The sequence below is a fragment of the Drosophila arizonae genome, chromosome 3, assembly GCF_054131065.1.
Source record: "Drosophila arizonae isolate 15081-1271.41 chromosome 3, UAZ_ARI_1.0, whole genome shotgun sequence".
Taxonomy (NCBI): Eukaryota; Metazoa; Arthropoda; class Insecta; order Diptera; family Drosophilidae; genus Drosophila; species Drosophila arizonae.
In genome coordinates this window covers 26,312,501-26,324,960 of record NC_142923.1, presented here as the reverse complement: position 1 = coordinate 26,324,960, position 12,460 = coordinate 26,312,501, and the positions used below count along the sequence as shown (strand labels likewise).

General features: G+C 36.8%; 1 protein-coding gene across 1 annotated transcript in view; it reads right to left on the bottom strand.

The window, feature by feature from the left end:
- Positions 1–8,591, bottom strand: part of elB (zinc finger protein elbow B) — a 29,214-nt gene extending 20,623 nt beyond the window's left edge. The window contains exon 1 of the mRNA XM_018004583.2: positions 7,375–8,591. Within this exon, the coding sequence (XP_017860072.1) occupies positions 7,375–7,443 (69 nt within the window). The 5' untranslated portion in view covers positions 7,444–8,591. The remainder of the gene's footprint in view (positions 1–7,374) is intronic.
- Positions 8,592–12,460: the final 3,869 nt, after the last annotated feature.

Genomic DNA, 12,460 nt, shown 5'->3' with positions numbered 1-12,460 from the left:
TAATCTTATAGATACTTTGAGAACTACATCTCAATATTTATCTTTCTATTTATCAGTATGTAGCTAGATACATTTATATATCAACAAGTGCATCGGCATATGTAGAAGTATCCATAGTTAAGTATCTGCAGTTGTATCTAAAGGTGATTACATTTTATTTCATATATTTCAGCTTATGATTCTATGCTGAATAAGTCTATGATGATAAATTCTAAATTATTATTCAGCATCATTTTATTTAATATATTTCAGCTTATGATTCTATGCTGAATAAGTCTATGACGATAAATTCTAAATCATTATTCAGCATCAGTATCTGCATAGATACATTTGTATCTTTATCCATGTTAAATGAAGCTACACTCTATATAAATAGGCTTGCATGTGATTTCAAATATTCCTCTAGTATCTCTCTAGTATCTATTCTATATAAATATTTTTACACAAACATTTATCTCCATTTGTATCTATATTTCTAAACTCCTGGTCTTCTATATATGGTATATCTCTCGCACCGTTTACACATTAACTTCAAGATATATATTTTCGAATGGCGCTGCATTTGTTAATATTCGATATAGATACATTCTATATCACTATTCAGTATATGCGTGTGTATAGATACATTTGTATCTTTATCCATGTTAGATGAAGCGACACTCTATACAGATAGCCATAAATGTATTTATTTAACTTGATGCATTTATGCTGTATTCTATATAAATATTTAAAAGTAGACATATATCTATCTATCTATCCCCTCTCTAATTGTATCTACACTTCCATCTTTGGCACTATCTGTGCATGTATCTTTGTTCACCCACACGCAGTCGCCAAGAGCGTTCAAGTGGCGCCAATTAAAATGATTAACAACGATGTCAATGTGTTGCTTTAAAAGTGTCGCCCATTCGAACACAACAAAAAGTATTAATAATTGTAGAAAAAAAAAAAAAAAAACACAACACAACACACATTCGAATTTTGATTTTTTCGTTTTTTGTGTGTGTGATAAGACAAGCGAGTTGTTTCGGCGCATAATTGATGTGATTGAGATTGATTGCTTATTTGTTTGGTGTGTTGTCTGGTTGCTGTTGTTCTCCGCTTTGATTGAAAGCCCAGGCCAGGCCAAGCCAAGCCAAGCCCAAGCTGCGTGGCTGGCGCCAGGCATTAGGTCCCATTGGCATTGGGCAATGGCGTGGGGCAAGGGGCATGGGGCACGGGGCATTGAGTGTTGACCGCCTTCTGGCTTATCAATATCACATTTGGGTTTATTTTTCCCCCTTTTCTGTTTTGCTTCTTCTTTCTCTGTTTATGATTACAATGGACAATGGACAGACACGACCGCATAAATGCGTAGATACATCAGCCGCGAGGGGGCTTCAAAAGCAATTTGTGTGTGTTTAGTGTCGAATGTGGTGTTGAGCCACTTGGCCTGCTGGTGGTGGTGGTGCCGAGGGCTTAGTGTTTATATCATTTTATGGCAATCAGTCATACGAGGCGACTTAGTGATTGCTGCCATTTGGAAAGCAGTTAAGCTGATGCGGCTTACAGCAGCATTAGGCCTATCGGAAATGGTCAGCAAATGCCAGTTAAGGCCAAATTTTGCGACATTTTTTACTGTTTGGCTTTTTTTTCTTTTTGTATGTCTTTTCATTGGCTTGACCGGGCTTTAAAACACATTTGAACGCATGAGGCAAAAGAGCCAAACGAAAGTCCCAAAATTAAGGGCATTTGCTTATCTCGGCTGGCTTGGACCTCGTATTTGAATCAGCTGCCTCGGGTCTGCCATGTAGGAGCCGTTGGAAAACACATTTGGCTACAATGTCAACTGGCCATAAATTAACAGCACTATGCCAGTTCGTACTCCGTTTACTCTATAGCCTGCCCCTCCCCCCTGCGGCTGTCGACTCTCTCACATTCTGACAGTTATCAGCGGGCATATTAATATGATTATTTCTATATTAATTTATTGGTTAATTTGTGGCCGCATTTTACGATTATTGGCTCTGGCTTTGGCTTTGACTACCCCAGCCTCCCGCCACCCGCCGCCCGACTCCGTTCGATTATCGCAGTCCATAATTTCAGTCTGTCGGTGGCTAAAAACGGGTTATTATTTTGCGTTTAAGCCGTCGTTTCAATTCATTACCATAGTTAGTGCTCGCGTGCATTTAAATGAATTCATTGAGTCTCCCGGCCATTCAATTTGTACGTACGTAAGCATTTAGCATGAAATCGCCTATCGAATGGAGCTAACTTAGGCGTCAATAGCACGATTGACGCTCTAGCGGTGTTTTTTTTTTTCTCTTTATTATTACTGTTGATAAATGCCTTAGCGAAAAAACAAAAAAAAAAAAATAAAACAAAACCAATAAAAGATGTTTTCCTCCAATTTCGCCCTCTTGTGCGCCGCTTGGTGTTTTATTTATAGTCTTCAACAAAGTTGGGGTTATTAACGAAATTGATCGCTATAAAAATTATGAGTGCCATAAAAGAGAGACCAAACCATTTAAGTATTCCCTAATCGAGCCAGTTAAATTTTATTCAGGCGACATTTATTTTGGGCTCTTCTAATGGGGATTTTAATCAAACTATTTTATGAGTCATTCGAATCTATTTTCGCCTATATCTGCTGGGAACTTCCCATCGTTTTATATTCTCTAACAAAGATTTCGCTATGTTTTATTAAGTCGGTGCTATAATAAAGAGTGGAACCTGAATGAGCTTTAATCACATTTGAAACAGTTCTTTTGTGTCTGTTTTTGTAGTTTTTTTTTTTTTTGGCTGAAAGATTTCTGAAGCCAAGAGATTGTGACTATAATAAAGCTTAATTACACTGTCCAGCAGCATTCAGTAAGCGCGAATTAGACGAGATTTGCATACCCCAAGTCGGAATGTGAGGCAATAAAATATCCAAGGCGGTCAGCTTTAGAGATGTTTTAACATAGATCTGTTAAATTTCAGTTCTTAGAACAGACTTGAGTGAGAATGCCATAAGGCATATTTCTTTGGGCAAACTTAAAAAAAGGCTTATTTTTATTAAGCTCTTAATTTACTCGGAGACTGACAAAGTATTATCAATAAATACTTTTTATTCAGCTTTAAATTTATTTAAAACAACAAACATAACGGTAAGCTTAAATGGATTTCCTAATGGCCTTGGGTTTATATAAATTATGTTTGAAAATTTGTTACTTTTGCCTTTTCAATGACAGCTAAAAATAATTTCTTGGCCAATTTCAAGCTAGAGTTTTAATTTATAGCTAAACGCACTTACAACAGCTTTGACAAATGAGTTTCGCTCGGCTTCATTTAAAGTGTGATCTACATGCTATACATACGTATGTGTGTGTGTGTGTCTGTCTATACCTGCCCACACTCACACAGACTAAAAGAGATATTTGTGATGTTCCAAGAATTAATTAACACTTTAGGCAACAGAAGATGAAAGAGAGACAGAGAGAGAGAGAGAGAGATAGAGAGAGAAAGAAATAAACTATTATGCAGTATGCACGAAAAATTAACATGACAGCTCTAGACATAGCAATTTATCACTAACATGCTGGCCAATTCATTGTTGTTGTTGCTGCTGCTGTTGATGACACTTTAATTAGAGCCACACGCAAGCGAGGCACACACAGACAGTCAAACAGACAGACAGAGAGACAAAAAGCCTGACAACCGACTGTGAACCACCATTACAAAGTGAGCTGAACCCAGGCGAGGAATGAACTAGCTCTCTGACTCGAATCAGTTTGTGTGGTGTCAGCCAGAGTTGCCAGACCGCCGTGCGCTGACTGATGACTGCTTGACTGCTTGACTGGCTGGCTGGAAAGCTCAAACGGCTTTTGGCTCTGCGGTCTCTGCATAAATGGCTGCTTGACTGACACATTTAATTATATTAATGATGTTTGCGGTCAGCTGACATTTGCACTTTATTTACACTCCCGAACAGTTGAGCTGCTCGTCAGACTTTCACGTTAACATGGCACACACACACAGAGAGAGAGAGAGAGAGAGAGAGAGAGAGACGTGTGAGTCAAGCTTGATCATTTCTCAAATGTGACAGCAAATTATCAACAGCAACAGCTACAGCAACAACAACAACAACAACAACAGCAACGGCAACATTTTTGTGGCATAGTTTTTCGCCGTCTACAAACGGCACAAACGATGACACTGACAGCTGTCAGGCTTAGTTTATTTGATTTTATTATAATTAATAGCGGGCAGGTGTCATTAATCATTGAATAATTTATGGGCATTCGCTGCCTAGTATTTACATATGCACACACACACACACTCACTAATACACACATAGCTACTAAATGCTGCGCAAAGGGTTAGTCAGTCGCTAGCAGTTGAGTAAATAAATTTACTTAAGTTGACAACGTCATAAATTTTAAATCGTACAAATAATTTATAATTGAGAAATGACAGTTAATACTTTGCAAGTACTTTCCATTTGTCTCAGAGCACACCTGCATAGTCATGGAGCGACCATTTCAATCAGAGCTACGAACTCGCTGAGCTACAATGCGGTGAACTATCTGGAACCATTAGTTAGTCCCAAGCGTCATTGAATAAGTCTCACAATAAGGCATAAAATCTAGAATGTCTTGGTGTAATGCGGAAATAATATGAACTAGTTCATTGAAATGAATCTAAATTGAATATTATACAAACTAATGATAATATCTGTTCATAACAAGTCTCATAATCTATAACTTGAATATATTGTAGAAAACGTTGAAGTAACAAATGAGCCAGTTCATTGAAATGAATCTCATAAGATAAGCTCAGTGGAACTAGTTCATTCAATGGAACCGGAACTAGTGAACATTACTCATGAGCTATTCGGATCAGAGTTTTCAGTAATAACTTCATTTAATCACAAATGAACTAGTTCATGAAAGTGACTCACATTTAATTGCTAACAAAATTAATTTTGAATCATAGTATATTTCAATTTCAGTTTATTTTATTAAATCACAGATGAATTTCGAACAATTAAAAGTTCATCTTTGAACTAGTCATTTTAATTTGTTTAAATGTCATTTCATTTGACTTGTAAAATATTTTTAACAACAACCGAACTAGTTCATATTTACAAAAAATGTAATCAATTTCATATTTTAATTAAAATATGGCATACCATCTTAACAAGACTCAATAGAGCCGAAAGATTATAAAGTTCAGTTTTAGAGCTATTCAATTCCACACGAACTAGTTCATTATTTATACAAACAGTGAGTCACACAATGACAGAAAATGAATGTATATGCATATCTTATCGATCACTACGAAGTGATTCATTTAAATGAATACCATTAAATGTGTTCAATAAATCAGTTCAAAGAATGAGCTTTGAGCTAGTAAAGTAAAGAGTTTATAAGGGTGTCTTTAATAGCATACGTTAAGTACAGTGAACGATGACATGAATAGACTGAAAGAATGAGCCAGAAATTGATCCTAAACGACAACATGTGAACTAGAACCTGATTCCATTTATTGAACTAGTAAGGACAATATGTCAAGTGAAGAATCTTCAATAAAGTTGATCTTTTGATTCGATTTATAAACCTTAAGAGATAATGTATTCTTCAGTATCTTTCTTGGAAAAAAATCTTCTATTAACTATAGTATGGAGTATTTTTTTGCTCCAAAAAGTAGAGATATAAGATGATGTTTGTATGTATATAGCTTTCCCTCCATTTTAATGGATGCAGCACTCATTCATTGTAGCGCCGAGGAGCTGGCATCCGTTCGTGGAACGAATAGTGTGAATATTTACTCACAAATTAAAATGAAAATTTATTGGTCTCAACGAGTTTTTGGGGCTGCCGAGAGCAGAGAGCGAGAGCGAGAGCGAAGCAGTCGGCAAAAGGCTTTCGGACTCTGATTAACTGCCTCGGCACTTGTGAAATTGCATTTGTTCTGTGTGCCATTATAAATTCAGATTTGCTGAAGATATAAATTCGAGTGCAGCGTTGCCAGACCGCCGCTGCTCAGCTCGACTGCAATTTCAGAGTTCACAATGAAACTTGCGCGTATTGATAAATTTATGGGGCGACGAATGCGGATTCGTGCTGCAAAACAGTTTCCAGCTAAAGCTAAGGCAGTCTGGCAACCTTTCGGTACGGTCCGGCAACCATGTGTAGGAGTTGCTGATTGTCGTCGTAAATTGTTGCCTGCGGCAAGTGGCCGTAATTGCTTTTCTGTCGACATTTCTATTATTTATGAAATATCATACGTTCATAAATAATGGCAACTAATTTTATTTAAACGCTCGCAACTCATACTGCGCTCTCCATAAGCTGGCCATATCAGAGCCAGATTGTGATATATTGCACCCACTGTCGCCCCTACCGACACCGCCCCGGCCCAGCCAGATAAACACAAACAAGAATCTATTATTCAATCGAATAACAAACAAAGTCTCTCACCTCAATGCGATATAAATTGCGACTCGAACTTGCTGAGCTGAATAAACACACACACACACACACAAATAGGAACACCCACATTCATAGTATAATTAATTGATCGAATATAATAATAAATAATTGCATAAAATTTGATTTAACAACAGTTTTGCATAGATTATTTAACTGGAATCATTTAAACTAAAGTTTTAATAGCAAAAAACAGAAAGGAAGTTAAATTAAAGTCTGATATTTTGTGGGGTACACTTCAGATCAGTTTAAGTAGAGTCCATCTCCAGAGACTTTGATTATATTTTGATTGAGTTGCAAAATATATAGCATGATTCGAGTTGAACTCATAGTGAGAAAAAAAAATAAAAAATTCGACCCAATTCTTAAAAATGTATTATACTCTATATATAAGATTCCCTTCAGGCTAAGACTCTACTTAAATTAATCGGAGTTCGTGATTCTAACACCATAATATAATATATATAATACTAAAATATATTATAGTATTTCTTATTTAATCGTAAATAAGATTATAGTAATTTGTCTAGCTCAATAGAGAGATATAAGGGATACAGACTATTTTTAATGTAAGCTATCTACCATTCTATGATTGTATTTGTCCATAAGAAAAGATTAAAAAGCCAATTAAACAGTATATAATAAACCTGTATAAAATTGTATAACTGTAAAACTGTAAAACTGTATGTAATATAATATTGTTATAACGACTAAAAATGCTTTTTCTACTAAAGCTAAAGCTTGAACTTATCAGAGAAACTTTGACCGGCTAAGATAACAAGCTAAGTGACTTTATTTCCTCTAAAACGCACAACTCAATAATCTCTGGATACATCCAGCTAGACTCTACCTTGCAGTATACACCCTCTCTGTGATATATTCGCTTCTATATACAAATGTCTCCCGTTTATCCGGTACTTACCGCTGTTGGAGCTGCCGTCGCTGCCATATAATCCGGCCGTAGATAGTGATGATTGCTGGACTGCAGCATTTTGTTGTAGTTGGTTAAATCCACTTTGAAGGCTGTTCTTTGGCTTGAGTGTGGGAAGAAGAAGCTGCAGCGCTTTAGGTTAGCTCAGCCAGTGAACAGTGCTGCCAATGTAGCGCAGAGGCTGGCGTGCAGTGCTGCCAACTCGAGTGAAAGGCGGCGCCTGCGCCTCGCTTAAGCCGTTGCGGCTTTTGATTTATTTAATTTGCCTCCAATTGCAACAATTACTGCTAAATATATTATTTATTTATTTACTTATTATTGCAGTTGTTGTTGTTGTTGTTGTTTTGGCTTGTTATTTATAATATTAATAATTCAAGAGGGGATTTCAGTTGTTGTTGCTGTTGCTATTCAGTTATTCCGAGCTGTGCGGCATATTTAATTTATTTGCTGCTGCCTAATTGTGTAATAAATTCATTAAGTCGTATAATTGCAGCTGCTTAATACATATTTTATTTGAGTTAATTTTTTGTTTTTGGTTGTTTTGTTGTTGTTGTTTTTCTGTTTTGCGTTGCGCGCCAAAAGTTGCGTGAAAAGTGCATTAATTTCCAGATTGAATTACTTTCCTCTGATTTTTCAGATTTTCTTTGGTTTTGGCTATGGCTGAATGCCTTCGTTTAGGGCGTGTTTTATGACGAGGCACGTACGTGAGGCTTGGTGTTGCTAAAGGGGGGCTTAGGGGGCGGGGCTTGACCTCTATATAATCTATAAACGTAAATCGAAAGTTTCAAGAATTTTGATTTTTCTTTTTATTTTAATATTATTCTTTTTTATTTTTTAAGACTAAATGTGGTTCAGTCTAGGAGTAAAGCACCTCTTTGAAAAAACATCACTTGAAATTTGTTAAAAAATATTTAAATATTTTTTTTTTTTTTTTTTTTTTTTTTTTACAACTTGATCTTGTTTAATTTTCTTTGCCTTGCTTGCACTAGAGCAAGTGTGTGTGTGTGTATGTGTGTGTATGCAATATGTTACGTATTTATTTGACACGCGGCACACGTTAAACAAATTCCACTCCGTTCGCAATCCGTTCGCTTTGCACGTACGTACTTTAACGTGAAATAACAGAATTCGACTAAAAATCTATAAACAACATTCATACTCATTCATTTTTTCGCTCCGCTCTTGCGTCTGTAGTCGTTCGGTTGAGAGTTGCGAGAGTGCAAAGCATGCGGAACGCTCGGGCATGGCACAACTTGCTCCGAAACCAGTTCAGTTTCACACACTCAATGCGCGCGTGAGTGCGTTTGTGTTTGCATCTGTTTGTGTGTATGTGTGTGTGCATGTGCGCTTGTGTTCTCTTTGTTGTGGTCGTTTTCATTTTCAACAAGTGTGCTTTTGTTGTTGTGCTCGGAGCGACAACATAATAAATGTCATGCGCAGTTGAGAGGCAGAGCGTAAGAGTGAGAGAGTGAGAGCACAAACGCAAGCTTTACGGCTCCGACTCTCTTTGCTGAGCGCGCATGCTTGCTGCTGAGGCAGCACTATAAAAAAGTACTAAATTTCATTTAGTAGTAGACACATTCGTACCTTTTGTGCCTGCCGTTGTCATAAACATTGCAGCGTTAAGTTGTTTCACACGCCACATTTACAGAGTGCTCAAAACTATTCAATTTATGTTAATGTTAAGGAACTGAAATATACATTTTTCTAAAGCATAATGTTTGCTTCAATGAATTCTCGAAACTTCTCAATAAAAATGTTTATTTATTTCTTTACAAAAGCAAATCTTCACACAGGCACAAACACACGAACACACATGTCAGGTTTTTGGAACAACGCCGCTCATTGGACGATCGTCGCTTCTGTGTAGCCATTTTGGGATTTTTTTTCGCTCTTGTTGCCGATGTTGTTGTTGTTGTTGTGGTTGCGGTTGTGTTGGGTAATATTGAGCACAACGGCGTCGGCCATAATTGTTTACAAGTTGCGGTGAGCAGGTGGGCGGAGGAAATAATATGTGCTAGAGTTATGTGGTCAGATAATACATGAGGTGCCAACAAGAGAGCGAGGGAGCAGCTGCGAGAGAGCAGCTGCGAGAGAGCAGCCTCGTAAGCTGAGAGAGCCTCGTTAGAGTTGATTTAAGGCTGTAGATGATAGAGGGAGAGAGAGAGAGGGAGAAAGAGTTTTGTGAACGAGCTGTAAACAGAAAACAGCTGCTGGCAAATGCTTTCTGATGCACTGGAATGGGCAAAGTACCGCAACGAATTGCAGCCAATCCAGTTCAGTTGATGCGAAGCATTGGAAAATAAACTAGATTTTGGCAAGAAATAAAAGCTTCAAAACAAAATATTGTTGTACATCTCAAATAAATGTAAATTCAACTCCAATCAACTGTAAATCATCTATTTGCATATTTAAAGAGTTTGATGTGCCAGAACACGCATAAAATGTCCTACCGCTTGCCAAATGAACAAATCAACTTTGATTTTTATTATATTTCTGATGTTTTAATTCATGGCCAACAAAATCAAGCGGCAAAATTAAGCGTTCATACAAATGCAAATGGCCGTGCCATAAATCGAACACCTACCTTTCCAAATTCAAAGGTAATAAACGCGAAAGACAATGCCTGCGCGCTCCAAAAGCCATCAAGATTTGCCTTTCAAAAGTATCGAATCAGCGTTAAATAATTTACATATTCGAAAAGATTTTGAAGCATATTTAAATATACATTTAATAAATTACAAAATACAATTTCTGTTTTATGGAGTTATTTAAAACAAACCTTAAAAATAAAATAAAATAAAATTAATATATTTATTTAAACAAAACTTATGTTCTTTATGCAATGCAGTTCAAGCATATTTAAATAGAAATTTATATATATTTATTTTTGTCATACTCATATAAAATTTTTGTTTTATTTTCAAGCAAAAATTAAATATTGATATAAAATTTCTGTTTGTTTTAGAAATTGTTGAAATTTTGTTGGCTAATTGATTGTTTATGTATTGTTTTAATGGCTCACATTAAATTGTGTTTAGCTGCCGCACAACAAAGCAAACAATTGAGATTTCAATTAACTGCCACGCACACACACGCAGACACACACACACAGATACTCACATATGCCTCTCTGTGTGTGTTAACCACAAAATTAAGTGGCTAACTGAATTTGCGGCAACACAAACACACACACACACACTATGACATTCACACCCACCCACACACACACACATACACGTTGTCCTTTTTGCCAGCAAGTCCCAAAAGACAAAAAAGAGGTTTCGGAAGTGGGCAAAACATTTTGTTTGTGTTTTTGTTAGCATTTTAGCAGTTCATTTATGCGGGCCTCTAGCAAAAAAAGAGAGAGAAAAAGAATCAACTTCCAGCATATAATTGACCGGAAAATCCACTTCAAGCACAATACAAATGACCATCGGAGTGGAGGTCGGATCTAAAGCGAGGCTTAGCCAAAGCTGGAGCGTTTTGCCTTAATTGTTCGATTGGGGGAAGAGTTCGACAGGTAAATGCTTTAGATTCGGTTCTTATAGATGATATTTAGAATGGAATAACAGATTGTAATGATGTAGAAAGTTGATTGAGTACTGAAATAAATGATTTACTGGGTAGATTCATAATTCATTCAAAGATTGATGGGAAGATTGATTGAAAACTGATTGATGAATAACAAATAAATTAGTTGATTTTCTGAGTCAGAGACTAGATACTTATTTGGTTAAGATTGATTGATTGATATATACATACATGAGTAATGCTAGTTTATTGACGGATTGATTGGGTGGGATTATATGACTTGACTACTAATAATTGATTGATGGCGATTGACGGCTGTTTTACTGTTTTTTGGGCAGACTTTGACTAAATAGCTGACTGGTTGACGAACTGATTGAGGTATGGATCGAATAATTGATTGCTGATTGACGGATTGATTGGTCTTCTGATTGAGCGATTGAATTAGCCAGCAGAGGAAATGATTGACGGATTAATCAATTGACGGACAGCTAAGTTGAGTGGTTAACTGAATCATTGAATGATTGAGCAAAATAAGACAATGATTGACTTATATACAATTTGATTGACTACCATATTAATTTAATACCATACCATATTAATACGGACTGACTGATCAAGGTTGACCTTCTGGCTAATTGATTGGCTTGCCGACATAAACATTCACCTAACAATTCGATTCGGACAAGCTTGACAAACTTGAATATAATTTGAAAATGCCGTAACGCACTTGTGCCTATTTCTAGAAGTTTCTGATGTAAATTCGAGTTCTCATATGTAAGAGAATATACTCATAAGTAAGTTCTATCACAATTAAGTGTGGTACTGAGTCAACTAAATCGTAAACCTACGTTTCCCATTGCTGTAGTTGAACCGTGAGTTAAGTTTTTCTTGCGGCTTTTCATATCGTATCGCAACCCTCTGGGCGCTCGTTAACTTTAAGCGCTCTTTATCGCGCTCTTCTTGTGCTGCGAGCTGCGCCTCGACCCCAGTTAAATATCCAAGTACTTTTAGCCTTTTTGCACCCAGTCTCTGTCACTGCTGCTGCTGCTGCTTTGTGCTTTGCCCCTTTGGCTTCCATGGCTTCCTTCTTCTACAACGTGTTTGTTTGCCCACTTTCATGTTGTATGAATTATATGCGCTGCACACTTTTTAACCCTTGGCATATTTTACAAGCTGCTTTACTTTCAGCATACTCTCTAATAAACACACAAACGCACTTAAAGCGCGCATGTGTGTGTGTGTGTGCTTTTTCTAGATTATGTATGTGTGTGTAGGTGCCTCGAGTGTGCTGGCGAGTTCATAAATTTGCCCACTGGGGCGTATGAGTAATGTGCATGAAGTGTAACTTTTAGTCTATGTGTGTGTGGGTGTGAGTCTGTGTGTGTGTTTGATGAGTGATCAAAAGGGAAAAAATGAGTAAAATGTTAAAGCCATAGGCCAGCAGGCAACATATGTTAGCATCAATTTAGCTTGATTATTTCCTCCTTTCGTCTGTTTGTTTTTTGCTAAATATATTTTACTCTTGACTTGCTTCTTGAGGCCT